Below are 27,705 nucleotides of genomic sequence, written 5' to 3'. Positions count from 1 at the left end.
CACTCGCTATCCTGACATCTGGGCCTTCATCAACACGCTTATCCTCGGACATCACTCAGCGTACCTTTTTCCCGTAAACAACTTCTTCGGACAGAGGCAACATGACAGCAATGCATACCAAATACAGTTTTCCCCCAACGCGCAACAAGAACGAAGGGGCAAGGAGGTGGCTACAGCGAGCTTTTCGGAGGCCAGCAGTGCGGCAGGCTGAGAGCAGTGAGGGAGACGGGTGGTTGAGAAGGAGAATGTCGCTCAAGCGCCCACAAACAGCACCAAACCCGAGCACAGCACCAACAGTGCCGTCCAGTTCAATCCATGTTGAGCGCATATCGACCTGCTTCCGAGGTCAGCCTCCACCTCGCCCGCCGAGACCAGACGCGGACGTCATGCGAGACATCAATGCATGGCTGGACACTAGCACGAGCATGCCTTCTCCACCGCTCATGAGCGGGCTACCTTACTGGAGAGCGGGAACAGCCGTGTGTCCTGGAGAGTCGGTAGACTTTCAATATGCTGTCCCTATTGTGCGCAAGCCAGATGCGGAGAAGTTGTCGACATCGCCCAGCCAGCAGATGAAGTCGTTGTGCCATGGCGCCAAGATGATGCAAGTCCGAATGCCCTCGCTCTTACGCAGTCTATCTCAGCACACTGCCGTTCGAAAGCAGATGAAGCGGCGATCAAGCTCGATGCCGCTCTTGGCCATCGCCTATACGGAGACACAGCAGGCCGCCCCTCCCATGGTCTTGACGCGGTCCAGATCGTCTCGCCCTCCAGCACGACGACCAACATCCAAAGCCTCAACGGAGATGCGAGAGCTGCTGTCTGCTGGTCAGAACTCGCTCGAGCATCTGCCTGTCCGTCATGGAAGTCGGGCAAGCGCGAGATTTGGGCAAACAGAGTCTAACACAGAGCGCCGTATCAACGCAGTGCTTGGACATGCTGCAAGGAGTGGAAACAGCACGCGGCCCTCGACAGCAGGGGCGCACGCCAGTGGTGAAGACTCGATGTGTGACCTTTCAGATGCCCCCACGTACAGTTCAGGACCGCCTCCGCCTTCGTACCGGTCCCACGCTGCGTCGATGCTCAGCACGTCATCATTTGGGTGCGTCGATGGCATGAACCCAGCGCAGCGGCAGATCAGCCAGCAGCAAGCCGCGCACCGACACGGGGTGCGGAGGAAGCTTAAGAAATTCGCGCGGGCTCACTTTACGACATGCACACGGGAGAGAGAGGTGTAGGAGTGTTGAGAAAGACGGAGCGGAACGACAGTCGACAAGGCTTACGACGATTACGAACATGGGCATTGAGATGGGACGGCGAGCATAGCTAGGAGAGGGACATGTTTATGGGGCAGATGTAGAGATATGTGGAATTAGAGTGTAAGAGTAGGTAGTAGGACATAGGCATTAGCACGTAATCAGCATCTTACAGAGACGAGACCAATGGCCGGACTGTGACGTTGGGGCTTGTCTGCAAACGGCGCGCGGTGAACCGAAGGAGAGGCGCACGGGCCGCCCGCCGCCAGTGGCTCGCTGCTTTGGGCTTTCTGGCGACGGCACGTCTGGGCTTGTGCGTTGGAAGACAGAACGTGGCCGACGCCGTGCAACCAGACACCGCTCCCCTTGGCCCAATTGACGTCCATGGCCGCGTGCTGATGTCGCTGCCAGCTCAGAGACTCCCTCCGCCGGCTGTGCACGACCAAATCACAGGCCCTTGATCCGCCCTCTCACCCACCGCTCGCAGCTGACGGACGCACTCGACGCGCGCAGCCCACACGCCCAGCAACAGCAGCAGCAGCAGCATGGGCTCCTCCGGCGACGAAGGCCAATCGCGGCCCAAGCGGCCGGCGGCCATGTCCCGCCAGCACTCGTCGCAGTCGCAGGTGTCGCAGTCGCCGTCCGAGTCGCATCAGCGGCCCCAGCACAAGGCCACCCGCCACCACGTCGTCGGCTCGCGCGTGCAGCGCAACCCCTCGACAGGCAAGCACCTGAACAAGCTGGCCAAAGCCGCCCAGCCGCCGCCGCCCGCCGCCGACGACACGGCGCGACACCACCGCCGCTCGCAGTCGGGCAACTCAGTCTCGGCCCCCAGCAGCCCGCGCCCCGGCTTCAAGCGCAATGCCTCGACGAATACCATTGTGCGCGCCTCGCAGGCCCACGCCCACGCCAACCTGCGCAAGAACCACTCGAGCGGCCACCTCGCGCGCCAGGGTCAGGCCAAGCAGCCCGCCCGCGTCTCCAAGAACGACATTGCCGCCGCCCGCCGCGCCCTGGCCACGCCCAACCGCTCGCGCCCCTCGTCGCCCGACGCCCACCCCGCCGTCGACATGGACCCGGACAGCGACCACGCCGACAACGACGGCTGGACCGAGGAGAGCGCCTCGCAGTCGCCCACGACGACGCGCTCCAACACGCGCTCCAACTCGCTCATCCTCGAGCAGCAGCGCGACCGCGTAGCCCAGGCAGAGGCCGCAGACGAGACGCCCCCCACCGCCAGCACCACCAGCACCGCCAACGCCCAGGCCGCCAACGCCCTGGCCGACCGCACGCGCAACAACACGCAGGCCAACGGGGGCACCTCGCACCACCACTCGCGCCCGCCCGACGCCGACATGCTCACCTCGCGCCTGCTGCAGCGCAGCTCCACCTCGACCTCCAACCTGACCGTGCACAAGACCGCTGCAGACCGCGAAACCCCCCGCTCCGTCCTGCCAGCCCACAGCGCGGCATCGACGCTGGTCGACACGCCGGGCAAGGACCTGGTGTCGCGCTTCATGGACGGCCACGGCTCGGCGGGGACCCCCGCCAACGGCGAGTACATGCCGCCGCGCGACGACCCCACACCCGACCAGGGCGACCTCGACGAGAGCAAACGCAACAAGTCGACGTCCAACGTCCAACGCTCGGGCACCACCACCCCGACGCTGAACAGGACCCAGCAGAAACTACTGCTCCAGCGCGCATCGTCGGCCATTGAGCCCCAGAAGCTGGTCCCCGCCGTCATGGCGCGTGCTGGCGGCTCGGCCTTCTTTCCCTCGGGCATGCACTACCACGCAAACGGCCAGGGACGCGTAGACCCCCGCCTGCAGCAGCAGTTCAACCACGTCGCCGTCGAGTACAGAGTCGTGCGACGCTACCGCAACCCGCTCGCAGACTCCATCTGGCGCATCCAGCAGATTCCCGGCGTGAAGCAGAAGATGAACACGCGTGTCTCCAAGTCAGTCAGCCTGAACGGCTCCGCCAGCACCACCAGCCTGAGCACGAGCCTCACCGACGCTGGAGGCCATGGCGAAACCGATGGCGCAAGCTCGCGAAGGTCGCGACTTAGCTTCGACGCGGGTGGCCGCACTAGTCGCGACGACGAGGACCCTGACAGGGAGAGCCTCGACGAGGAACACGCCAGGCCTCCGACAGAGGCCGAGGAGATCTGCCGCCGAATGTGGGAGAGTGCGGAGGCGGCCGAGGCGGACTGAGAGCCCTGTTGGAGGCGATGAAACAGAGATGGGAAGCAACGGCGACACGTGGTGTTTCGCGCGCTGCAAACAGGAAAGATCACGGGCACGAGGTACGTGCGTTCATTTCCTTGTCCATCTAGAGTGGACGAGTGCAAGGCTTGCGTCGTGGGTTGAATTCGCCCTGGATGAAAAAGAACAAGGCCGACGGGTTACCTTAATTTGGCGCGTGTCAAACGTGCTTCAGGTGACTGACATGGCGCACCACAGGCGTTATGACCTTTGTCCTGGGACGCGAGTGTTTTCAGGTCTGGGTAGAGAGTTGGCCGAGATAGTACGAGCACGCAAGGCTGCTCATTTGCTCGCGAGCATGATTGATTTGTACGATTTAGGGGTCTGGTGATGGGATGGCTTGGATTGGACTGAGGAGCCGCGGTTGTTGCCAGACGCATTGGTCAGTGCGGGCGGCTGCAACAAATGAAGACCAACATTGGCCTTGCGGTGGCAGCAATAGTGCAATAATGATAGCGTGTGCTTAGTAGAAAGACTTGACTCGAGTAGCCAATGGCATAGTCTAATTGCATCATTTCTGAGTGACCCATTCGTGCGATCTCTGTCTGTCACCACCAGAAGAGAAGGAGGGAATCAAGGGAGTATGTTTGGCGAGATGTTATTGCGCCAACATCACACAAGCAGCCAGCGCAGCTTCTATGCAAAGTCTAGTCCATGCCGCTTGAGACTCATACAGTCACGTAGCCGTCTTACAAAACAATCAAAATCCCACGATGCACACGACCGTGGGAGGGGTGTTGGCTGTTGCGCCTTACCGGAGACCACGCCGATGGCCAGGCGCATAGCGATTCGCCGCGTGTTTCATTGACGACGCGCTGGCTGTTGTGGTGCAACGAGTTCGCACGAGTGTCGAGTGTACCCAGACACAATTGCAGAGCCAGAGGATGTGGTTGAACACGTTGTTTTGGTAGACGCATTCCTGGACTGTCCCACAGATTGACGTGACATTGAACGTGACCACTCTTCACCCTGCAGTAGGTGGTGCACAGACGCGTCGTGTGCCCGCATTATTCGTGTCGCACAGGACAGAGGCTGGGCAGGTGCGAACCAGCGTTAGTGTGGTCAAGTCCCGAAATTGCACCAAGGTCGCGGGAAATTACGAGGTTGCGTGCCATAAGATAGGAAACGCCCCCAGGGCACCCCCGTTTAGCCACCATTCCCCTCCAAACAACTCAAGCACGTCCTTCCTGACGCAGTCACTCTTTTATAAGACTCTATCCTCGCCTCGTTTTCAAGCATCATTCTCTGTTAGCCGATATACACTCATTTCTTCATTCATTCACTCGGTCAATAACATATCAACACTGCTGTCGCATACCAACTCATACACTCTTTTATCAACACGAAACAACACTCGAGACGCGTCTTGAACCTCACATCTCAATCGCAATCCGGACAATCACCTGATCAGACATCCAATCCCGCTTCTTCACCAACACACAACACCACCATCAAGATGCACTCTTTCCAACAGATCATCGTCGCCCTCTTCGCGCTGCTCGTGTGCGCCTCGGCTCAGAGCGCTGGGTCCTATGAGACAACCGTCTACATGACGTCCACCATCTACCACCTCAACGTCGTCACTGCGTCCGGCGCCTCGCCCACCGGCAGTGTCGCCAACCAAACCTCGACCATCCACGCCACGTCTGTCGCCACGTCTGTCGCCCCGTACGCCGTCCCCTCGTACTCTCCCCCCGCCTACTCTGCCGGCCACAATGGCACCGTCGTCTCCCCCAGCGGCACCCTGTCCAACCCCAGCCCAGCCCAGTTCACTGGCGCCGCATCGGCCCTCAACGCCAACGCTCTCGTCGCAGCCCTCGTTGCTGGCGTCGGCTACCTCGCCCTGTGAGATGCGCTCTGAGTTGCCTCCCCCGAAGCCGGAGCTTCTTGCATCATCGACTGATGCCCGTCTTTGATTCAACACCGCCCATTTACCATGAAGCGCACGGCCTAGGGCTGCACTTGTGCTCACTCACGTCTTCACGAGGATTCTTTCCATTCACGTTTGCCTTGCTATACCCCGCTCGCCCTTGTTCGATTTAATCTTTATTTTTTACTATGTTTTGCCATATACTTTCACATTCACTCTTTTGAACTAGCCTTTGCGCTTCAAAACTCTTTTCTACTCCCACGTTTAGTTCCGAGTACTATCTTTTTGTAATCCTCATTGTCTTCTATTGTTTGACACGATTGACGAAGTGTGTGGGGATACCGAAGAAAATCTACTTTCTGGAACTATAATCTACTTTCCTTTATGAAGAGCTTTTGTTGAGTCACTGGGAGTCATAATCTTATTATTCTCCAATGTTTTACTTTTTTTTACGTCGAATACCCCCCTTGTCTTTTCTGAACACCGCGCAACGGGACGCTGCGCGTTGGAGGGCACCATGGAAAACATCTGCCTGGGACATCCCCTCCGGAAGCATGTTTGCACATGATTGCCGTCGTTATTTTCTCTCTGATGGAGCTAGAGTTTGGTGATACCCCCCTTGTTTTTATACCCCCCTTTTTAGTGGAAGAGATATTTGGAGATGTGCGAGAGTTTGAAGGGCGAGAGCCAAGGACCAGCATGTATTAGTTAATTCGCGGTGAGGATAGGATAGGATAGTTCCCAAGCAACAATGCTTGTGATATTACAAAAACTTTGCCCCGCATCATGTCATTCACTAATACCGTGTCTCATCTCAATTCAACCACTTGACCCCCCTCGCTCCATTCTCACGATACATGTCATGACCCGCGATATCTGCATCCTCCAACCTGCATCCGGTCGCCCTGAAATGACGATCGTCAACCACTTTCCAGATCGACCTCGACATGCCGCTCCATCCTACCTAGTCAAACACTCGTCGACGGGTCGCGTGTCGTCCCCAAACGATCAGAAACCAGCGGTGTACACATACCATGACACGTCGAGTGTAGCCGAATTCTTTATTATATGGGTAGTTAAGACAGGGCTTCAGAATTGGGAATGGATGGGCATTAATGTTCATTTCGGGATTGGCTCGGAATTTACGCTTTTTGCTCCCACGATGACAACACTGAGGTTTGGAAATTGCATGTAATGCTTGTTCCGCTTTGGTTGTATACCGCAGATGATATGCGGAGGTCTTGCTGGAAATGATTGTTAAAATATGTGGTGTGACTTGGTTCGAGCGGTTACCTACTCCACTCCGGTATGCTGGGTGACATGTTGGTGTTGTATTCGCTTTCTCAATTGCACCATTCCTCTGTCCTTACACGTCAGAAAGACTCGAGACGCGCTCAGCATGTCAATGCCAGATTCTGTTACCTTCTTACCTGCAAAGGGTGGTGCGAGTTCAGTTGATCGACATGTTGATTTCCGCGCAGGCAGATTGCACCGGTTTGCTTCGTGTCGGACGATTCGAATAAGATTTGAAGAGTGATATGTTGTGTATGCATTGATCTTGCATGCATCACAATAGTCTCTTGGAAGTTTGATAGGCGTAAGGAGAAGGAAGACCATGAACAACTAAAGTCAGAAGAAGGTAATTTGTTTGTGACCAATTTTACAACTAAATTCATGCTGTTATTCTCACACCAATATCTCCGTCGGTAGTAGTAGATATCGTTTCCACTGGCAACCCAGCTTTTGATAGACTGTTCACCGTCCCAAACGAGATCCGTGACGGACAGTGCAGCCGTGTCCATACTGACTAGGCGTTTCTCATCATGTCATCATTCGAGTCATCAAAGATGGTTTGCAAGTGCAGCTGTAGAACCTGCTGGCAATGATCCGCCTGCCCCAATGTGCAACAAACAATCCCAATCTTCATAGTCAAACCCCACACTTGACTCTGGTAGTTGCACTTCTCCGTAATTGGAGTTCGAACTTGTTTTCGGCACTTGATGTTCGAATTCAAGCGGTCGGTTGGGGTCACAAAGCCAGCCATAGTCGAAAGTATTCCACAGAAGCTCATCTATGTTGTCGTCTTGTGTGTGGAGGTGTTCTGGGAATAGGAGTGGAGACATGAGGGCGTCAGCGTACGCAGAATTAGGCTGCAATGTACGAAGCACGGTTGACTGGGATTGTAGTTAGAAGTATGTAGTAGAGAAAATATTGAAGCTGAGATGTTCGGACTAATTCTTACCATCCTTTTGCAGTGTACATATTGGTGCGGCGCATGGTCAAGGAAATCTAGACATGACTGAAACAGCTCGTCTTTTCGGCTCAAACAACTCTGTGTAGTTGTTGCACTATGAAGTCTCTGTATGACCCCGGAGATGACGGCACAAAATCCGTAAAAGGTGGAGATTGGGAGATGTTCGCATTGTACAAATGTGAGAATTGAGATAAGCCGATCTGCATGCTCCTTATTCCGGCGAATGGCCTCCCTGAGAAAGGTAGGTGGTACTCGCGTATGTGAAGATTTCAGCCGGAACTTGAGTAGGAAAGGGTGGTGTAAGATGCACTGATTGTAGTGATATAGAACATGCGCAAAGATGAAGTGGCTGGATTGGGCAAACTCGGGCTTGTTGGCCGATGAATAGCCAAACGGAATATCAGCATCGAACGCATGGGGACGGGAATTGGAAAAGGCCTCGAAGCTCAAAAGAGTACCGTAGATGCTTGCGAATTCGCTCCGAGAATCCCATGGTGGATAGGAAGGATTTGATACTCTCTGGAGGCTGAACCTAACTGTTCGCCCCAACACAGAAGCCATGAAGACTACAAGCGCAAAATCATCAAGCTGGGGCACCTGACTGCTCTCAGATGGCTGGATGAGTGCTGAGAGAGTCGTTTGAGTAGCTTTGGAGTACTTCTGGAGCGTAGGAAGCGTAACAGTGCAGTCCGCGTCCAGTATAGTAGGCGGACGATCCCGGCCACAGGATACCAGTTTGTCAAGGAGATAGACAGACCAGAAAGTCATTCGACTTTCTTGTCTCCTTGCTTCAGACCACGTATCATACTCGGATTGCTCGCCGAGTCGAAGAGTCTGGGCTAAACGCACACAAAGTCCCGTCTTGACTGAAGCAGCCCGGTGTCGACCAACTATGCGACGTTAGTTACGTCGAAGGAGAAGAGTCAGCCAGACAGCTTACAAAGGAAATCGTTTATGGCTAACATGCTGGTGGCCTGGACTGTCTGGATATCTGCTTCACCATCACTGGAGAAAATGTAGTCGGAGATTTGGGACCATGCTGTGCGGGCAAAGCGCTCTGCCGCCAAAGCGTTTTGGCCTTTGAAGAAAGGATCGTCAGAGTACCTGGCTACAACGGCCATGAACGATAGCAGGAGATAAGACGGGAAGCATCGTTCTTGGAGCTTTTCGCGAAAGTCAGACTCTGTGAAGTAGGAGTAAGGATGATTGTGACAAAGGCGAAAGTAGACGTCTGTGGCTGATTGGAGTATGTTCATGTCAGGTATGCACGAAAAGTCGCTGCCATGTCTTTTGTCAGCGATTGGGTAGACATGAGTTATGACAGCACGGATCAAAGCAAACTCACGCAGTCATGTCAAAGTCATGTTGGCGCCCTTCTATACTCGCCCCGTCAGGCGATGGTCGATCCGACAATACTGGTGGCAAGTTACTATTGTTTGAGAACATGTAAGTGGTTAGCTTCATGAGAATGGGTAGGGCTTTGAATGAGGTTTTGGTGGAGATGTGTGGTCTCACTCTGAGCTGTTCCAATCAATTGCTCCCAGTTTGGATTCAAGCCATGCTACACGAGCAGCAAGGTTCACGTCGTACGGCTGACCCTAGTCAACGCAGTGTCAGGACTGTTGTACACTCTAGAGTGAGAATGCAGCAAACACGGCTTCACGCACTGTAAGAGGATGGATGCTAGTTCCGGCATCGTAGACACATTCCTGCTGCATGCGAGAACAGAAGGCGCAGATGGGACGCTCGCCAGAGCATCTTGTCTTCTTGCGACGGCAGTTCAGGCAAGCATGGCGGGCGCGTTTTGTCCCGCGGGGAGAAGTGGTGTCAGCCATGTTCCTTGACGTAGAGAAGATGGTAAGCAGAGCTGTTGGGGTTGATTGGTGGGGAACATCACATGACGTCCACCTCCATGTTCAGGTCGGTTGGGTGAGTGGAGGGGACGGGCAGCGGTGGTTGATGCGTGGCGCGAGTAGCATCGTGAAGCTCCTCGAAGCAAGCAGCAGTGAAGCCACAGGTCTCGTGACAATGCGTGGCGTGCCTATGACGATGGCTCGGAGCTGCCCATGTGCTGCGGAGAGTTGACGCGTCCCGAGCCTGGGCGCGTACAGCCACCTTTGTCATGGGAGCTGCATCTTAGCTCCCCGCCGACGGCATTTGTGTATGCATGTTACTTTCTCCCGCGCACCACACCACTCCCATCCTCTCACCCCCGAGCAGCGCCCACGATGCCGATCAATTTCAACCTCAACAACCCGCTGCCCTCGTCGATGAGGAGTAAGTGTGCTCTCTGCGTCATCAGGTGTGACGTCGCTGACAGGCCGGCCCCGCAGGCGAATGCAGAAAGACGGGCAAGATCCTAGCCTCGTTTGTCGACCCGCGACAGTCGTTTGGGCCCGACAAGATCATTCCGCCGCAGGTGCTGGCCAACGCAAAGGGCCTCGCCATCCTCACCGTCTTCAAGGCCGGCTTCCTCGGCACCGCGCGCTTCGGGTCCGGCATCGTCGTTGCCCGCCTCTCCGACGGCTCGTGGTCGGCGCCCTCGGCCATTGGCACCATTGGCGGCGGCTTCGGCGGCCAGATCGGCTTCGAACTGACCGACTTCGTCTTCATTCTCAACGACGCCTCGGCCGTCAAGACGTTTGCGCAGGCAGGATCGCTCACGCTGGGCGGCAATGTGTCGATTGCTGCGGGCCCCGTCGGGCGCAACGCGGAAGCCGCCGGAGCTGCAAGTCTGAAGAGCGTGGCGGGCATCTTCAGCTACAGCAAGACCAAGGGCCTGTTTGCCGGCGTCAGTCTGGAGGGCAGCGGCATCATCGAGCGCCGAGACGCAAACGAGAAGCTGTACGGCCGCCGCTGGACCGCGCGCGAGCTCCTCAGCGGCCAGGTCCCCCCGCCACCAGCCGCCGAACCCCTCATCCGCATCCTCAACTCGCGCGTCTTCTCCGGCGTTGCCGGCGCCAACGTCCAGAACGACCAAATGTACAACGACATCCCCGTATACGACGAATCGCATGACAACGTCGTATGGCAGGGCCGTCAAGGCCCCGCACTCGGCGAGGGCGTACGACGCGACCGCACAGGAGGCTCCACGAGCCACGCAGACGACGACTACCAGTTCCGCGACCGTCCCCAGCGCTCCTCGACCTGGGCAGACGACGTGTACGACCGCCAGCCCAACACCGGAGGGGGCCTCGACCGCTCCTTCTCCACCCGCGCAAACCCGAACGAAACGTTTGAATCCTTGGACCATCGCACCGCCGCACGGGATCGTGCGTCGACGTTTGGGGACGATTACTCATACAGCGACCGCGCAAAGCCGGGACGACCCACAGCCCCGAAGCCAGTCTTCGGCCAGAAGAAAGCAAGCTTGGCAGCGGACCAGGCAATTGCAAAATTCACCTTTGAGCCTGACCAGCCTGGTGATCTGGGTTTCAAGAAGGGAGACATTATCACAGTTTTGAAGAAGACAGACAACGAGACGGATTGGTGGACAGGTAGGGTAGGCGACAGGGAGGGCATCTTTCCAAGGTACGCTTCGACCCCTCGATTCCCAACAACGCAATGGCTAATGGTGCATAGTAACTACGTCGAGATGATCTGAGACCTTGAACACAATGATACCACGAGATATTTTATAGACTGCTACACACGCTTCATCAGCCACTTCCGGTTCGTCGTCTAAAACTATCCTCTCTCCACAGCGTTCATCACGAACGTAGCACGGCGTCTGGAGCCTTTTTTCGTTTTGCAATCTTTTGGTTTTGGGTTCAAGCTTTGGGCATATTGATACCTACCTAGCTAGTTCAAGAGGGTATGCGTTACCATCTGTTTCCATATGTCTTTTCAACATGTTTGTCTATGGAGCGACTTGGTTTTGATCATGGAAAATGGAGCAGATGAATCAATCCAAACATCATGTCTAGCTTTGCCGATCCTCGGATTGTTTTGTCACCAGATGCAAAGGCTTCTTCAATCAAAGTCTCGATAAGACTGACCTATCGCCGTACTTATCTCCGCTCTCACTCGCCCCGCATTGCCCCGCATATTCACGTCACTATCGCTTTATGACAGCATTCTCATAAGTCAAGTTCAAAGGTCCGTGTAAGCATTAGATCATCCGTCTACCAATTCACACAAAACACCTCTTAACCACCTCGTACTCACCTCAGTTTCATCACACATCATGACGGCATCCTGGCAATCCCTGGCTACCCAGAAACGCGAAGCTATACTCGCCGCCATCCCATCAGAATGGCGCATCCCACATCCTCCATCAGTAGAGGAACAAGTCGATGTCACAGAATACATCAAGCAATTCCTATCCCAAGAAGAGCTTGAGGTTACCGAGAGCAGTGCAGACCAGATCGCGGTGAAGACAACAACGGGGCAGTGGAGTGCGGAGAAGGTTACGAGGGCCTTTTGTCATCGGGCAAGTTTGGCGCATCAGCTGGTACGTTGTATTTCCTGAGATGATGTTTGATGTAATATTGAAACTGAAGGGTGCAGTTGCATTGTTTGCATGAGATCTTCTTCGACGCTGCCATCGAGGATGCTAAAAGACTTGATGCGCATTATGCTCAGCACAAATCTCCGATTGGACCCCTTCACGGCGTGCCTGTTTCTCTCAAAGACCAGTTCCATGTTAAAGGTGTGGAGACGTCGATGGGATATGTGGGCTGGATCGGGACGTTTGAAGGAAAAAAGGGTACTGGGAAGGAAAAGGTGTTTGAAAGTGAGATGGTGAGGGAGTTGAGAAATGCGGGTGCGGTGCTGTACTGCAAGACGAGCGTACCGCACACACTGATGACAGGCGAGACGGTAAACAACATTATTGGGTATACTTTAAATCCTAAGAACAGGCACTTGACCAGTGGAGGGAGCTCAGGGGGCGAGGGCGCGTTGATTGGTATCCGTGGTTGTATGTTCCCTCTTTCTTGGATGTGTGAGAGGTTGTTGTTCACTAACACGTCACAGCACCTCTCGGCTTTGGCACTGATATCGGAGGCTCAATCCGAATCCCAGCTGCGTTCAATGGACTGTATGGTCTGCGCCCCTCGACAGGTCGTCTCCCCTATGAAGGCATGGCAAACTCCATGGATGGACAAAACAGCATCCTCTCCGTCGTAGGCCCACTCGCGAAAAGCGCCGCGTCTCTCCGTCTGGCCACTAAAGCCCTGCTATTGCAAAAGCCATGGCTTCATGATCCGCTGGTGCATGAAGTGCCCTGGCGCGAGGACCAACACGAAGAGATGCTCCGTCTCACAACATCCGACGAAAAGCTCTGTTTTGGACTCATCGCAACCGACGGGATCGTCAATCCCACGCCCCCAGTCCGCCGTGCAACCAATCTTGTAGCCGAAGCTCTTCGTTCAGCTGGCCACACGGTGATTCCCTGGAACAGTCCGTCTCACAAGCCCATTCTCGACACTGGCTTCAAGTCCTGGGTCTTCGACGGCGGCAAAGACGTATGCAGTGCCTTCGCTCTATCTGGGGAGCCAATGGCGGACCAAGTATCGTTTTACTCTTCGGATCTCAAGGAAGCTACGGGCAGCGAGATTGCAGCGACAAATGTCGAGCTAAGGCGATTGAAGAAGGAATATATGGACTTTTGGAACAGCACTGTTGACGCGACGGGCACGGGGAGACCTGTTGATGCAGTCATTTGTCCTCTTGCACCGTGGCCTGCTGCTAGAGAAGGAAAGTACAAGTACTATGGGTATTCGACGTGGGTTAATGCGCTGGATTACACGAGTGTAGTTGTACCTGTTACCAATGTCGATAAAAGTGTTGATGTGAAGGAAGAGGGGTACACGCCGATTGACGAAGCAGACAAGGGGGTACAAGACGATTGTAAGTCTGGACAAGGGAAGATTTATTGAACGTGCTAACAGGAACAGATGATCCGGAGATTTATGACGGAGCACATGTCAGCGTACAGATTGTGGGGAGGAAATTGCAGGAGGAGAAGATGTTGGCTGTAGCGGAATATGTTGGTGGGCTCATAGGGAAGTGAGGGAGCTGTGTACGAGTAATTTTATCACGTGTGGACTGAACAGATGCGTGTTGTGGTGAGGTGAGACGAGACGAGACGTGACGCTGTGAAACGCAAGGCGGACAGTCGGGCAAGCGCGACTGACTAGCGCATGGCCGGGGCAACTGTTCCGATCCCCAACATCCCTTCCAACCACCCATCTCGTCGCGATGAACGATCAGGCGTCGTCATTAAGCCGGGCTGACGACGATACGTCGTCGTCGCCGAAGCGCAAGAAGATTCGCCAGAAGTATGCATCTCGTGCCTGTAAGTTGCGTCGACGATATTCGCGACAAGCTGGGAAATTATGCCGTCTCAAGAATGAGTTTGTTTGGGGATCCATTCCGACCGTTTCCGAACTGCCAGACCACGACGATTTGGAGAGCGTGACTGACAGCGAAGCAGGTGTTGCGTGCAGGCGATCGAAGCTCAAGGTGTGTTCCTTCCAGCATCCCTTTCCTGGCATGGCTGACAAGACAGTGCTCGGGCGAGAATCCGTGCCAGCGATGCACCGACAATGGGAGGCGCTGCTTCTACTCGGAAGACCAGACGGCAGCCGAAGCTCTGCAAAACCTCAGTCGGCCAGTTCCCGTCCAGCCCTCGCCGGCAGCTCTCCTCAATGGCAATGGCTCTGCGAGGAGGAGTTTACTGCCGCGTCATGAGAGTAGCGAGCGCAGGGCCAGCGATGCCAGCGTGCTCACAATGTCCATGGAGGCGCGCATGGCCCGCATTGAGACGATGATGGAAGCCCTCATACACGAGCGAGGCATGAGCATGACGCCTGGTGGTGGTATTGAAAGAGAAGAGAATGGCAGCGATGCAGCCTTTTCCATGCCAGCCCTCGACCCCATCCATCCCGCCCTCGCGTCCATGGGCCTGCAGTCAAGCCTTGCTCTCATGCCGTCGGACATGATGCGCCGGTCGATATCTGCTGCCACTCCCTCCACCATCTGCATGGGCAGCCGCGCTCTGACCTTCCCGCCTTCGCAAGACTACCACAACTATCTTCAAGTCTTTTTTGCCGACTTCCATCCGTTCCATCCATGCATAGACGAGGCACAATTCCGCATACGCAGTGAGCACATGCTAGCAAGTTCCGACCTCCAACACACCGACTCATGCTTTCTTGCCCTACACTACATTATCTTTGCTTGCTGCGATATCCTACTGCATGTTGCACCACCTGCCACTACCAACAGCAACAGCGTTCCTGGTTGGCAGTGGTTTCAGATTGCTGATGAGCTGGCTGGGAAGCGCTCTCTAGCTGGGCGGGGCGACTTGAGTTTGCTACAATTTCTGCTCTTTCAGGTGGGCTCACATGTTGCGTACACTTTTACTGCCCCACTGACCGTTGCAGACTCTTTACTTCACTCTCGCAAACAAGGCCGATCTTGCTTACAATAGTATCGGCCTTGCTAGCAGACTTGTCTTCCAGTTTGGCCTGCATCGCCAGCCATCACCCCCAGACGCAAACGTCTTCCAAGACTACATGCGCCTTCGCATATTCTGGATTATATTCGTCACTGATCATCGTATTGCAGTGTCATGCGGCCGTCCTGAATCAATGCCCGAGTCAGAGATTGATGTTGAGGATCGACCAGGCGACTTATACGATCGAGTGAGTATTTTCAACACTTTCATTGCATCTTGTTGTCACCAACAAGATCGGTCTGACAGTGCTGTAGGAGATCTATCACAAGAGACCCATGCCCAATTCTGAATTACTGCGTCCTCTCAATGAGTTTGTCAACTGTGCAGTGCACTGGTCGCGCCTAGCTGACTCAGTCTGGGACCTCGTGTTCAGTCCACAGGCCTTGAAAACTGAGCTCAATCGCAAGGATACGACACAAGTTGACGCTCAGATTGAGAGTTATCTTCGCGATGTCCTCCCCCAACATGCACCAAAATTCGGTCACGTGCAACAGGCAACCTTTATTCACACCAGTTTTAATAATCTTCGACTTCTTTTACACCGACGAATTATGACGTCGCTGCAGTACGACGCCGCCATGGGTCGTCTCTGTGGAGATGTTGCTCTCGATACTATCGCTCACATTCGCGTTTATGCCGCCGAAGCAAAAGGCCCCTCCCCCTTCCGACACTATATGTCAACTTGCCTCTCTAGTGCTCTGTTAGTTCTCTGCACGCTTCTCGTTCGCGATCTCACTGCGCCGTCTTTGAACCTACAAGCACAGTTGCAAGCCTATACAGAAGGCTTTCGAGATGCTGTCGCCATGATGTATGATCTTGCTCAAAGTCTCCTACAGGCAAGACATGCTCTTCAAGCCTTTAATGAGATTGTGGATATAGTGTCGCAAGTAGTTGAGACGTGGCAAAATTTCGGTCAGGCTACCCAGATGCCTGAGAGTTGGGCACTTGCAGTCAGAAACACCGTTCCACCTAACGTCGCCGAGCGCTTGCCATACCGAAACCTAGTCAATGGCTCTCAACCTGAGCAGTTTTCGCAGACAACTCACCTCGATCCGTCACTGAGGCTCCCATGGAACGAAGATAATATGTTGCCAGTTGCACAGACTTTGGAGAGTTGGGAGTTTGAACTCAATGCCAGAAATTCCGGAAGTCAAGTCCTCTGGATCTGACGAAATCCCAATAGTCTTATGTTGGCGTGTTAAAAGCCTGTCCGTCAGGGTTTTCTCCTTTTCCTCACTCGTTGTAATTTGGAGTGTGGCGAACCATAGGTTGCTACTTCAAGCCGATTTCTAGGACTTCATCTTGTTGTGTGTTTATATAGATACCCCGAGTGCACAGTACCTTACTAGGGGGCGTTTGAAGGTTGCATACGTAGGCCTTGTCTTTGTTTCAGTTCCTTTTAGTCGCGAATCAGGTCAAATGCAAGTGTTTTGTTCTCAAGTTGGAAGGTTTCGGTATTTTGATTACTAAAATGGTGGCAATCATGATTCAGTTATGCACTCTTTATCAAAAAGTATACAATCTGATTTCGAGAGTTTTGTGTACAATACAAGTAACATACATAGTCCCGAAAACTAGGAAAGGTTAGAAGAAGATTACGAGAACGGAAGAACCGCTCCTCGGCCTTCGTTCACCTCAGCAGCATCCAGCCCTATCGGGTTTCTTATCTCCGGAACCCCACTGCATTGCATGTGCCGAGATACATCACGACATCGACATTAACATCGAGCCTCGGACCATTACTTTGTACGGATCTCACTCAGGGATCAAATAACTGCAATGACGGAACTCCTTGACTTATGCTATGATGTCTTGATCCGGATCCTGGAGGAGATCAATCCAGAAGACCTCGCAGCATGTGCACTAACATCCCGAGGCTTCAACGAATTCATCAAGAAGAACAAACGCTTATACAAGGCACATTATCTAAGAATCTTGGTATGTATGCTATAACATTAGACTCATGCTGTTCTGACAGCGGGTCAGGATGACCCTCGCCGCAAGCCACGCGATCCGGAGCCAGAATGGGTACCAGAGCTCCAAAAGATCGTCAAATGCCGCAGGATACTACAATCAGCCGACAATTTCCTGAAGGTATGAGTGTAAGGTTAACAAAGAAAGCCGTCTACTGACACTACCAAAAAGCGAGATGAATTCGGCTTTGTTGCATCGACAGTGGAAAGCCTAATCGCCACCGCATCAACAGACCAATTCAACCACTCTCAAAATCAGAACCTAGTATCCCAGTCTTTCTCTATATCCCAGAACCACGATGCATTCATGTGTCGATCCTCGCTGTACTCGCGCGCAGGAACAGAATACCAGAAGGCAGCAGACGACGAAGAGAGCCGGCAACTAAGCGCCAAACTACTCTGTCTCTTCGGCATTCCTTCGAGCACCATTGGGCGAAGGGTTCTTTCTACGCACTCCTACGCTCGGTCAAGAGTGTATGATTTGCGGACTTACACGGATAAGACGCAATGGGGTCCTTTCCGGGATGACGGGAGTATGCGGACGGACTGGGAGATGGTGGAGAGCCTTATGATTGTTTTGGCCTATAACTCAGGACTCTGCTGTAGGAGGTTTCTACAGAACTTTCGCCCGCCGTGGTCCGAGCCGTTAGAGGGTGTGGTGCCACGACAAGCGGATGGGGTGTCGAATGCGCTAACGAGGGAACTCGACGTCCCGTTGCAGCTCAGAGATCCGTATAATGTCTCTGGTCTCTGGTCACGTGTAAGTAACCCGTTCATGAGTACGTCTTGGCATGATGCTGAAGCTGTCACAGATTGTGTGCTTCATGGACTACAACGGTAGGCTTCTTGCCCCCTCACACTACAATATCATGCTGAGACTTTAACAGATCTTTACCAGTTCAACTTTAGCTCCCAAGCCATGAAAGTCCCTTCCGATGAACCGCGAGAGCCCCTCAACACCGAAGAAGCGATCCGACATATCCTGATGGACCTCCAAGTCACATCTATCGAACCAGCCGGTGAATTCGATAACCCAACCTTACCCGTCGTGCACTTCAACGGGAAATCGCGAGCCGTAGATGCAGCCTGGGATCCGAGTGCCAACTCGAAAATCCGAGGTCAGCCGCCCCCCTCACTCGTCTCATCTACGCTCACTAACGTCCATAAGGCTCCGTACGTCTCACCCCTTCCGGTGACGTGCGCTGGCAGACCATATCCGTCTTTTACGGGTAAGTACTCATCCCTTCTCAACTTTTTAAATATGGACTGGGTGTTACTGACTTTTCTCTAGCGGTGAAGAGCGCTGGCGCAGTGAAGGCATTCAAGTTGGCGGCGTACGATCTAAGCGTGGTGTTATAGGGACGTGGTTCGACAAGGACTTTGATCCGCATGGGCCGGCGGGTCCGACTGCGTTTTGGAAGACGTGTGATAGGGGGTTGGGCGAGGACGAGGATGAGGACGAGAGTGATGAGGGATGGTGAGCGAAGGACGGATGTGGGGAAAGGATTTGAGGGTTTAGGTGTTTGGTGTGATGGTGCAAGTTGGGGGATTGGTTCTTAGGTTTTGCCTGCGTTGTTCTTGCTCGGGATCTTTTGCGCATGTTGGAAAGTAGCAAGTATACAGTTGTGTAGAGGAGTTTGGGTTTTGGTATGAATGATGATCACTCCTTGAATGTTTGCTGATCCGGACCTGGCTTTCCAGCTGTATTACCTTCTCCATTGTTCTTAGATACAGGCAGGTTCGTTTCCTTGTCTTGTTGCTCAAGCGCATTACACCACTTTTCATCTTGCGCAACTATCAGGTAGAACTCTGACCTCACAAAAAACAGACCACCGACAGGATATTCATATGTTCTTTCATTTAGGCACCAATGGCCAGGCATTAACCGTCCACTCAAACTATCAACAAGAGCGCAACATTGCGGGTATCCATCCATCCATCCAGAGGCGTATCCAAGCTCTCCAATTCTTCAGCGCATACATCGTATAACAATAATTCTTTTCAAGACTTCCTAAACGCCACTCACATCCCAAACGCCGTTGCAATGCATGTTATCCCATATATAGTCCCATCCCAACCATCGCATCTAGTCTCAGCCATCATGCGTTGTATATCGTCAAAAAATATCTTCTTCTCCGGATTTTGCGCAGGGCAAAAAAGTACGCGCGAGGCGAAATATAACGAATAACCACTCGGTGTGGAGTCGCAAAAGTGCTTTACACTTCTGTCATGTCTGATGTCGATGCTGACGATGTGCCGCCGACGGCCATGCGCGTTTGCAGGTGGTAGATGAGGTATCCGATCAGACCGATAACGATGAAGAGGATGAGGATGATGAGGAAGATGACGATGTTGCGCTGCATGATTGCGGTAGTGTGAGGGGTGCTCGGTTTGTGGTGGTGGTGAGTTTGTTGAGAAGAGCGGTGGAGAGTGGTGGAGAAGCGGTGCGCGTCGTGAAGTCGAGTTGTGAGTTGTTGAGAAAACTGGCAGGAGTTAGTCGATGATAATATATAGTAGACGGTAGGAGCATGGCTTGTACATACCTTGCTTTAGTTCTTCTTCAAATACCAATCAACAGCGTAGTCGTAGTAACCCTAACAGCGAACAACCTAGTCCTTGACAACGAAGCAGGTCCAAGCTCAAGTTCAAGTTCGACTTTCAAGAAATTTGTTGAGCGGTGTAGATGGATGGAGAATAAGAATAGAGTTGTGGAGCTATTGAGTGTGGTGTGCGGTGTGAAGCCAGAAACAAGCAACTCGGAATGTGGTACTTTTGTAGAAACATAGCGGGTGCGTGCGGGGGTGGTTGGTGGAGGCTGGGGCGGGCTGGGGGCGGACGAGGTTGGATTTGAAATTTGAAACGCGAAACAGGATGTTTGGTGGGAAAGGCGGCATTGGGGAGCGGATGTGATCTAGATAGATGACGATAGATTGTATGTATCTTAGATAGGAAGTATTGGATATGTTAGTTTGATAGTTGGTGATTGATGACACGAAATCACGTGGTAGGTCTTGGCGCGTTTACTCTGCCTCAAAACGGGGGGATTAGCCATCTCTCGTCTAAATACTAAACAGCGTTTAACAACACCTGGCTCCGTCCAGTCATGCGATTCCCTCCGACATGTGAGTTCGCCACAATGCGCTGCCGCTTTGAGACGTCATTTCTTCAGATTATCCAGCATAATCATCTCAATTTCTCGATCTCCCACGTGCTTTCAAAAGTCGCATTTCCGCCCTATAGAAGTACAGCAAAACCTCCCCTCTTTCGATGATCGTTCGGTCATTTCCCATCTCTCGCTCGACATCGCGATGCGCAAAACCAGTGATGATACAGGTGGGACGTATGGAAAATGTCCTAGTAAAGTACAAGACCAGCCCTTGCAAAAAGTCCGGAATCCAACTCCATAGCTACCAGCTATTTATAAATGCCCTCAATGCTATTCAAGGCACGCATAACGTGTAGAGTATCCTACATGTCATGCTGGGACAAGGCACACTTGCCCGTATGAAAAAAGGACATATATGGCAACGCTGGGGAGTTTATTTGTCGAGCTTTCAGCATGACGATTGTACTCCCATAACAGTTATAGTGGTATGGGCTTTTTGATCACGTCGGATGTGATCAGATATCCTTCATCGACGAGTCGTCTTTGCCGTCCATACCGTCATTTTGTGTGAAGACAAGGTGGCTCTCGTAATAGAGAAGCATCTGTGGCGCGTCAGACATCCGCTTGCAAGGCGCAAATAGACAACAATGCGCCATGGAGAGCAACATACCTTCTGAGGGCACTTCTGGTATACATGCTTGAGCGGGTGGTAGGTCTTGCGTTGGTTGTTCCAAACCAGATAGGCAAACCTCCCCATCGTTCCGGCTTTATTGTCGAAGCTCTCTTCGACAGTGTCGATGTGGCTGACGTCGTGCTCCCATGAGCCTGGTGGTGGGCTCCATTCCTTCTTCGCGCGCTTAGCACTGGCTGTAGGCGTTTCCGCCGGCTCAGATTTGACGGCAGATGGTCGTCCCTTGCGCTTTGCGCCACCGGCCTTGGGCTCTGGTCTGCCCTTTATCTTTGTAAAGTAGGCTTCGAGGATGTCGATGGCACCACTCCTGCTTGCTTTTAGCACCAGCTTTCGAAGTGTATCTCGCGAGCAACATACAAATTTGACTCAGGTTCCCATGTGCGGTCCTTGGGGTCGTCATAACCTACCCACTTCACGTCGAGCTCGAGCTCGCCATCCTGACATGGTTAGTTCATGGCGCGTGGCGCGTCGCGTCTAAGGAGGTGATCTCACTTTTGTGAATCGATGCTTCAAGATTTCTTCCACAACATATCTGTCGCATTGTCAGCACGATGCGATCCAAATGCAGACAATGGGCGTGCGCACTCGTCTTCTGCGACTGAGCCATCGTCCTCTTCTTCGTCCTCTTCTTCCTCTTCGACAGGGTCGGGCTGGGCCTTTGCTTGTTTCGTCTTCTTCTGAGCAGGGACCTGTTCGTCGCCGGAGGACTCGACGTCGCTGAGAGCGGCTGCTTACGCGTTAGGAAGAGTGAACGAGACGCGACATTTGTATGGCTTACGAGGCATGTTCGCAATGCTGTCGCTATGGGTGGAAAATGGAGAAGTTGGGTATTAATGGAGCTCGCTGGAGCTACGGGTGGGCGAGGAAAGCTCAATTGCACGCGACACGACGTTGAGCGAGTGGGAGGGCAGTGGCCGTGGTGGTGGTCAAGTTTGGTGAGGCCGGCGAGCGCGTCAGAAGAGCTTAGCGTGCTATACTAGCGCCGAATTCTGGGGAACTCAGCTTGAAAGTTTGAAGAATGCGGATGCGACTGTCTCCTCGCCTACCCCACCACCCCTCACCGCCCATACACACGAATACACACGGCAATACCGGCTGTTGTGTTGAGCCCCTTCCTGGGATTCGGATTCTACTCGTCACATTTGCGGAGCGGAACACCTCTCACCATGGCGATGCGTAAGTCTGCAGCATGCAACAGCTCCAATACGTTGCAATTCACGGACGTCAACCCATACACGAGACTCGAATGCTGATTATATGCGCCTGTAGAACTGGACATGTCGAACGGTATGCTTCCGAGCCCTCTGCGAAACGAGACTACCCCGCGAATCTGCACGACAGACACTAACAGGAGGGGATACAGCGCAGGTGATGAAGGACGAGGCGGGCAGGCCGTTCATCATTGTCAGAGAGTATGTGGACCGCTGCGGAACAGCCCGAGAAGCTGAACCAAGGAGACAAGGCTGACACACGGGGCAGTCAGGGCAAGAAGAAGAGGCAGCATGGCAACGACGCTGTCAAGTCACATATCCTGGCCGCCAAGACGGTTGCGAACATCGTCAAGACTTCTCTGGTATGCATGCATATTTCGAGCAGGAAAGCAAGCGCTTATGGACTTGTAGGGACCACGGGGGCTGGACAAGATCCTCATCTCACCGGATGGCGACATCACCGTAACGAACGACGGCGCCACCATTCTCTCTCAAATGGAAATATCCAACCACGTCGCGAAGCTTCTAGTCGAGCTATCAAAGTCTCAAGATGATGAGATCGGCGACGGTACAACAGGTGTGGTGGTTCTGGCCGGTGCGTTGCTCGAACAGGCAGCGGACCTGATCGACAAGGGCATCCATCCCATCAGGATAGCGGACGGATACGACCAGGCCTGTGAGGTTGCTGTGGCGAGGCTGGACGAGATCAGCGACGAGATCCACTTCTCCAAAGACAACATTGAGGAGCTGTTCAAGGTCGCCAAAACTAGTCTGGGCAGCAAGATTGTGTCTAAAGCACACGACCAGTTCGCCAAGATTGCCGTCGACGCCGTGCTATCGGTGGCAGACCTGGATCGCAAAGACGTCGATTTCGAGCTCATCAAGGTCGATGGCAAGGTCGGTGGTGCGCTGGAAGACACATTACTGGTCAAGGGCGTCATAATAGACAAAGACTTCTCTCATCCCCAGATGCCGTCTGAAGTCAAGGATGCCAAACTTGCCATTTTGACTTGCGCTTTCGAGCCGCCTAAGCCCAAGACCAAGCACAAGTTGGACATCACTTCAGTCGAGGAGTTCAAGAAGCTGCAAAATTACGAGTCCAACAAGTTCACCGAGATGATTGATCAGATCAAGAACACAGGCGCAAACGTTGTCATATGTCAATGGGGTTTCGACGACGAGGCCAACCATCTCCTCCTTACAAACAAATTGCCCGCCGTGCGGTGGGTCGGAGGTCCAGAGATCGAACTCATCGCAATTGCCACAAACGGTCGTATAGTGCCGCGCTTCGAGGACCTTAGCGCAGAGAAGTTGGGCAAGGCAGGCATTGTCCGCGAGCTCACCTTTGGAACGACAAGGGACAAGATGTTGGTCATTGAGGAGTGCGCAAACACCAGAGCCGTAACCGTCTTTGTCCGAGGTAGCAATAAGATGGTACGTAAAGCCAAAATATGGCCCACCTTTGAGCGAGCGCCATGTCTCAAGAACATAGCCACGTCCATGTTGCTAACATAATACAGATCATTGATGAGGCGAAACGATCATTGCACGATGCTCTTTGCGTCGTCCGGAACCTTGTACGAGACAGCCGCATCGTCTATGGTGGTGGTGCTGCCGAGATTGCATGCTCATTGGCAGTTGAGGATGCAGCCGTTAAGGTAAGCACTTTGGTACTTGATGACAACTTCTGTGATATCTGACCTTCCACAGAGTCCTGGTCTTGAGCAGTACGCGATGCGCGCCTTTGCCGATGCCCTAGACTGTGTCCCCATGGCACTGGCGGAGAACTCGGGTCTCAGTCCCATTGAAACTCTGGCCAACATCAAGTCCCGACAAGCAAAGGAGAAGAACACGAGACTAGGTGTTGACTGCATGCAGACAGGAAGCAATGGTGAGTTCCACTTTTCGTTCATGTTGCTTTCATTTCCAAACCAATCCTGCATTGCACGGTTATGCACGTCCGCACGCCTTCGGCGCCAATGGGCATATCCCGCATATTGGGCGTCGTGGTACTCCTGCAGTAATGCGTGGTCCCGTGGTGCATGGTAACCTTCCGCTTCCAACGCCTCTGTGGGATGTACAGCGCAACCCCCACGCATCATCCACACATCCCGTCATGCAATACCGTAACCTCGAGCAATCACCAGATGATGAGTTGTCACCGCTTCAATCACATCACAACCCGCGTTGGTGGTTTCATCTAGTACACAGTCGTGCTAACGTGGCGTTATCGTAGATATGAAGAAAGCCTTCGTGATCGACCCCTTGATCTCAAAGAGGCAACAGCTCCTTCTCGCGACACAGCTCTGCAGGATGGTGCTCAAGGTAAGTTTCAATACTGTTTTATATTTCACAACTCCTCTTTCCAACGAATTCCTCATTCCGAAATCCCTTTGCCGTGCCACCCCCAAAAAACCCTTGCGCGTGAGATCTCGCAGATTGTAGGATAAAAACGCGGGGGTGCGGGACTATACGCGCACGGGTGTTTACTCGCGTCATACGCGACATACACCATTTCATATGTGGTCCCTATGAGTCCCATCGCCAAGAATGGCTCAATAGCCCATCTTGCATCTCGTCTGCGTACCTGAACTTCATGCGCGCAATGCTAACGGATCTGTAGGTCAACAACGTGATTATCGCTGGAAACGACGAGAATGATTTCTAGACGACATGGCCTGGCACAGGAGCGTGATGTAAACGCTATCGTTTGACGGAATCAGGGCAGGGCGCGTTAGCGGCGCAAAGGAAGCCCAAGGATACCAGATACATGACGGAATGAAAAAACAATAGAATGTCTCACGACATCTCCTTTTATTGTTCTCTAGGTGTGATTCGTGTGATTCGTGTGACTACAGCTCTTGACATGGGCTATCCCTTGGTGAGGCGTCAACAAGTGTTCTCGCGTGACTGCGCCTGGTATATTGAGGATGTCAAATTTGCGGCGCATTGATGCATGTGGAAGACGAGAAGATGGCAATATACGTTTGCGGGTAGATTTTACGTGCTTGGTTTCTCAGGACTAGTGTAAACATGTTTTGAACGGTAAGGTTGCTGGATGTTAAGGGAAATAGTCCACAGATACTTCAGTAGTCATGATTCTCGGCTCGACTCCGTTTTCAGATTCTATCCTGTGGCTAATCTCGCATGGTGAAATGAGCAGAACCTTTGTACTCAAACAGGGAGAATGACTCGACGAGAGAATGAGCTTATATGCTGTGAAAGACTTGTGGTTGGCCCGTGGAGGAGAGATCTCACCGTATGAGCACCAAGATATTGCCCTTGCTTGTTCAGGAAGTAAACTTGGGCGGTGTAGAGGATCGACGGAAATCAAGATAGAGGTTGTAAAAGTAGAACCAACACGTTGACCGGAATCATGAAGTAAAGAACGATGAGTTAGTTCTCAAGAGAACAAATCATGAAGCCACACATGGTCGTGCTAAAAGTGGTGCCGTTCTTACCTCAGCTTGTGAGTTCACGGTGTCTCGCAAACCACGCATATCAAGCTTGCTTTGAGAAAGACCGAGCGAAGCATTCTTCAATGCGTAACCTCTTCTATAATTGTCTGTTCAACTCTGGGAACGCTCAGGAATAGGGTCGTTTTCAAGTTTGCGGCTTAGAATAGATGGAGTGTAGGACATGTATAACGCGCAGTACCTCAGTCTCACGACATGAGTAACGGAACATGCAGGCCCCTGATGTGGTTGCCTATCGAGGTTACTCATGTGTCTAGGGCGAAATCTGACAATCCTTGAGGATTGGATGAACGAAGCAGGAGTGCGAATGATTCACAATCATATGCGATACATGTGAATCTGTAAGATCTAGGTCAGCGAAGTCATAAAAAAGCACATGTAAATCTACCCATAGGTATAACGCATGGTAGATATGATACCCGCGGTCTTAGCACCATAGACGCTCAGCTGACACTAAGACTCGGGGCGATCCGTGCCTAGACATCGCGGTTGGCTGTTATTTACAATAATTCTGATGTTATATGATATCTCACAGGAATAGTCGCTCCGTCCGGAAAAGCATCTCCGCCATCTCTAATCTCGCCAGATATAGTCTGGCATGTGATAGACCCGGTCCAAGGTGACATCCACGCGACCGTCCAGGATAGTTGCAGAACCGAGAACGGCGACTTCGGATTATTCCTTGATCATGGAGTCGGTGAGCAAAAGCGCTACCTGAGATAAGATTGTCAAAGTTGGGTGTTGGTTTAACGAGAGATAAGGTTTTGCAAAACCCGCAGACGTACGGCGCAGTAGACCATGCCCATTCTTCACCAAAATCTATGTCACAGGAGTCTTGGAACCGACAGCGTAACTTGAAATCCTTCGTAGGGTTGACTCGAACGCGTCCAAAACGGGGTTGATTGGAGATTTGCAGAGTGCTGCCGAATCCTACGCGGCTCGTTACATCGTGCATTTATCCAATTCGCCGACATTCGCGCGAAGAACCCTCCGCTCGGGTATGATTCACGACGCTGCTGAGCATCTCGGGCCGTGTGACACGGTACAGAAGATTACGAATGCTCGGTGCGGCTCGAGAATGTGATGCAACGGGTGAACGGCTACTTCCCAATCCGTGACGCTCCGTTGTGTCAAGGCGTAGACGGTCACGAACCTGATGGTGGCACGTCGCTATGATTCAAGGAACAATCAACAATGATCATTCCGCGACTCCGCTACTCGTGCAATGATTGCATACGCGGACAGTCGAAAGGACTATGTTCGCGTGAATGACACGAGAGAAAGAGCCTACCCAGATATTCCGCAAGAAATTCTAAACATGGGTCTTTGAGCAAGACGAGTAGCATGTACTACAAGAACGACAGCATCCTAGAAGATGCTGGGGTGGGATGTGTTCGTTCGGTATGGCGGGAGGACAAAAGTCAGAAAGAGACGCGCAGCTGACAGATCAGCACGCAGTGTTACCAACTGCCAGACCCAAAGTTAGATTACCGTGTCAAGTTTCAAGGATGCGATACTACCCTCATATCTAGTGTCATTGTCGGAAGAAGGCTCCGAGTGGAACAATCCTAGAACATGTTGGGTTGAACACTCCACCAGCTGCTCAGAGTTGCTTGGAGGCCTGAGAAGGTAGGGTTACCAGACGAAGAAATCATCCAATTGAGGGTCCTGAGACAAGCTTCGCCGTGAAAAGATTTTCACGAACAGGCCCCAGGACGTGAAAATCGTGCATGATGATCCCGAAGGAGAAGGTCGAACATGTATCTTAGTTGGCGGATAAACCTCAGCAGCCCAACGGCGCGACATATTTCTCGCGGTATTTCCTTGCGGGCTACGCTCACTGGTGGAGAGACATCAAAGGACCACAATTATCTGCTGCGATGACATTCATTCGGTGGGTTGCGACGAGAGGTTGTTCGAGATTCAGAGTTTCCCCTGCGAGAGGACAACCCCACATGCGGGTTGTCGATAAGCACGTGGGGGGAACGACACCACAACGCGGTCCTGCCAAGCAAGGGCGTGTCCATGTGAACTCTGGTCGGACAGGGGCGATAGGTCTCGAAGTTAGCAGTTGGCCCATCTCGAGTCCCGCGTTACAGCACGACATTGCGGCGAAATTTCAAATTGTTGCGTGTG

At 52.9% G+C, this 27,705-nt stretch overlaps 10 protein-coding genes across 10 annotated transcripts; 8 read left to right on the top strand and 2 right to left on the bottom strand.

Annotated features, from left to right (window-relative positions):
- Nucleotides 1-101: 101 nt before the first annotated feature.
- P153DRAFT_391130 (uncharacterized protein) lies at nt 102-1,238 on the top strand (the record flags this gene model as incomplete). Its single annotated transcript, XM_033671006.1, has 1 exon — nt 102-1,238. One exon carries the CDS (start codon nt 102-104, stop codon nt 1,236-1,238), a length of 1,137 nt encoding a protein of 378 aa, XP_033518487.1.
- Nucleotides 1,239-1,587: 349 nt separating this feature from the next.
- Nucleotides 1,588-3,815, top strand: P153DRAFT_371402 (uncharacterized protein). The gene is made up of 2 exons (XM_033669259.1): nt 1,588-3,564; nt 3,722-3,815. The coding sequence occupies exon 1, from the start codon at nt 1,802-1,804 to the stop codon at nt 3,470-3,472; it is 1,671 nt and encodes a 556-aa protein (XP_033518486.1). The 5' UTR covers nt 1,588-1,801; the 3' UTR covers nt 3,473-3,564; nt 3,722-3,815.
- A 1,164-nt stretch (nt 3,816-4,979) lies between these two features.
- P153DRAFT_361702 (uncharacterized protein) lies at nt 4,980-5,372 on the top strand (the record flags this gene model as incomplete). The annotated part of the gene is made up of 1 exon (XM_033667005.1): nt 4,980-5,372. One exon carries the CDS (start codon nt 4,980-4,982, stop codon nt 5,370-5,372), a length of 393 nt encoding a protein of 130 aa, XP_033518485.1.
- Nucleotides 5,373-7,234: 1,862 nt separating this feature from the next.
- On the bottom strand, nt 7,235-9,482 carry P153DRAFT_303188 (uncharacterized protein; the record flags this gene model as incomplete). Its single annotated transcript, XM_033664493.1, has 6 exons — nt 7,235-7,567; nt 7,636-8,537; nt 8,588-8,934; nt 8,993-9,076; nt 9,163-9,239; nt 9,315-9,482. The coding sequence occupies 6 exons, from the start codon at nt 9,480-9,482 to the stop codon at nt 7,235-7,237; spliced, it is 1,911 nt and encodes a 636-aa protein (XP_033518484.1).
- Nucleotides 9,483-9,875: 393 nt separating this feature from the next.
- On the top strand, nt 9,876-11,251 carry P153DRAFT_303510 (DUF500-domain-containing protein; the record flags this gene model as incomplete). Its single annotated transcript, XM_033664520.1, has 2 exons — nt 9,876-9,924; nt 9,981-11,251. 2 exons carry the CDS (start codon nt 9,876-9,878, stop codon nt 11,249-11,251), a joined length of 1,320 nt encoding a protein of 439 aa, XP_033518483.1.
- A 582-nt stretch (nt 11,252-11,833) lies between these two features.
- P153DRAFT_391125 (amidase) lies at nt 11,834-13,663 on the top strand (the record flags this gene model as incomplete). The annotated part of the gene is made up of 4 exons (XM_033671005.1): nt 11,834-12,100; nt 12,157-12,568; nt 12,625-13,500; nt 13,548-13,663. The coding sequence occupies 4 exons, from the start codon at nt 11,834-11,836 to the stop codon at nt 13,661-13,663; spliced, it is 1,671 nt and encodes a 556-aa protein (XP_033518482.1).
- A 172-nt stretch (nt 13,664-13,835) lies between these two features.
- P153DRAFT_371394 (uncharacterized protein) lies at nt 13,836-16,687 on the top strand. Its single transcript, XM_033669258.1, has 5 exons — nt 13,836-13,948; nt 14,087-14,115; nt 14,162-14,989; nt 15,039-15,299; nt 15,367-16,687. The coding sequence occupies exons 1-5, from the start codon at nt 13,852-13,854 to the stop codon at nt 16,279-16,281; spliced, it is 2,130 nt and encodes a 709-aa protein (XP_033518481.1). The 5' UTR covers nt 13,836-13,851; the 3' UTR covers nt 16,282-16,687.
- Nucleotides 16,688-16,694: 7 nt separating this feature from the next.
- P153DRAFT_426902 (uncharacterized protein) lies at nt 16,695-18,669 on the top strand. The gene is made up of 7 exons (XM_033672631.1): nt 16,695-17,050; nt 17,099-17,206; nt 17,258-17,845; nt 17,898-17,922; nt 17,973-18,203; nt 18,254-18,314; nt 18,377-18,669. Exons 1-7 carry the CDS (start codon nt 16,892-16,894, stop codon nt 18,564-18,566), a joined length of 1,362 nt encoding a protein of 453 aa, XP_033518480.1. The 5' UTR covers nt 16,695-16,891; the 3' UTR covers nt 18,567-18,669.
- A 1,930-nt stretch (nt 18,670-20,599) lies between these two features.
- P153DRAFT_144384 (uncharacterized protein) lies at nt 20,600-22,127 on the bottom strand. The gene is made up of 6 exons (XM_033662129.1): nt 21,661-22,127; nt 21,468-21,609; nt 21,375-21,414; nt 21,240-21,319; nt 20,862-21,189; nt 20,600-20,793 (listed from the first exon to the last, which is right to left on the bottom strand). The coding sequence occupies exons 1-6, from the start codon at nt 21,665-21,667 to the stop codon at nt 20,707-20,709; spliced, it is 684 nt and encodes a 227-aa protein (XP_033518479.1). The 5' UTR covers nt 21,668-22,127; the 3' UTR covers nt 20,600-20,706.
- Nucleotides 21,913-24,900, top strand: P153DRAFT_371389 (uncharacterized protein). Its single transcript, XM_033669256.1, has 9 exons — nt 21,913-22,058; nt 22,152-22,169; nt 22,246-22,294; nt 22,362-22,455; nt 22,505-23,527; nt 23,614-23,751; nt 23,804-23,984; nt 24,330-24,418; nt 24,717-24,900. Exons 1-9 carry the CDS (start codon nt 22,049-22,051, stop codon nt 24,759-24,761), a joined length of 1,647 nt encoding a protein of 548 aa, XP_033518478.1. The 5' UTR covers nt 21,913-22,048; the 3' UTR covers nt 24,762-24,900.
- The last annotated feature ends 2,805 nt before the right edge of the window (nt 24,901-27,705 follow it).

The sequence above is a fragment of the Dothidotthia symphoricarpi genome, assembly GCF_010015815.1.
Source record: "Dothidotthia symphoricarpi CBS 119687 unplaced genomic scaffold P153scaffold_25, whole genome shotgun sequence".
Classification (NCBI taxonomy): domain Eukaryota; kingdom Fungi; phylum Ascomycota; class Dothideomycetes; order Pleosporales; family Dothidotthiaceae; genus Dothidotthia; species Dothidotthia symphoricarpi.
The sequence above is the reverse complement of the archived record's forward strand: the minus strand, read 5'-3'. Positions and strand labels throughout refer to the sequence as shown.

What these genes read in the sequence shown, in the direction of transcription:
- P153DRAFT_144384 (XM_033662129.1), bottom strand. An exon ending in GGCTCAGTCGCAGAAGACGA is followed by an intron (nt 21,415 to 21,467) that starts GTGCGCACGCCC and finishes ACAATGCGACAG; the next exon opens with ATATGTTGTGGAAGAAATCT. An exon ending in TGGGAACCTGAGTCAAATTT is followed by an intron (nt 21,190 to 21,239) that starts GTATGTTGCTCG and finishes AAAAGCAAGCAG; the next exon opens with GAGTGGTGCCATCGACATCC.
- P153DRAFT_371394 (XM_033669258.1), top strand. Translation starts at nt 13,852, where the DNA reads ATGAACGATCAGGCGTCGTCATTAAGCCGGGCTGACGACGATACGTCG. An exon ending in GAAGTATGCATCTCGTGCCT is followed by an intron (nt 13,949 to 14,086) that starts GTAAGTTGCGTC and finishes ACAGCGAAGCAG; the next exon opens with GTGTTGCGTGCAGGCGATCG. An exon ending in TACAATTTCTGCTCTTTCAG is followed by an intron (nt 14,990 to 15,038) that starts GTGGGCTCACAT and finishes TGACCGTTGCAG; the next exon opens with ACTCTTTACTTCACTCTCGC.
- P153DRAFT_371402 (XM_033669259.1), top strand. Translation starts at nt 1,802, where the DNA reads ATGGGCTCCTCCGGCGACGAAGGCCAATCGCGGCCCAAGCGGCCGGCG.
- P153DRAFT_426902 (XM_033672631.1), top strand. Translation starts at nt 16,892, where the DNA reads ATGACGGAACTCCTTGACTTATGCTATGATGTCTTGATCCGGATCCTG. An exon ending in TCTCTGGTCTCTGGTCACGT is followed by an intron (nt 17,846 to 17,897) that starts GTAAGTAACCCG and finishes AAGCTGTCACAG; the next exon opens with ATTGTGTGCTTCATGGACTA. An exon ending in TGCCAACTCGAAAATCCGAG is followed by an intron (nt 18,204 to 18,253) that starts GTCAGCCGCCCC and finishes AACGTCCATAAG; the next exon opens with GCTCCGTACGTCTCACCCCT.
- P153DRAFT_371389 (XM_033669256.1), top strand. An exon ending in TTGAGGATGCAGCCGTTAAG is followed by an intron (nt 23,752 to 23,803) that starts GTAAGCACTTTG and finishes GACCTTCCACAG; the next exon opens with AGTCCTGGTCTTGAGCAGTA. An exon ending in CATGCAGACAGGAAGCAATG is followed by an intron (nt 23,985 to 24,329) that starts GTGAGTTCCACT and finishes GCGTTATCGTAG; the next exon opens with ATATGAAGAAAGCCTTCGTG.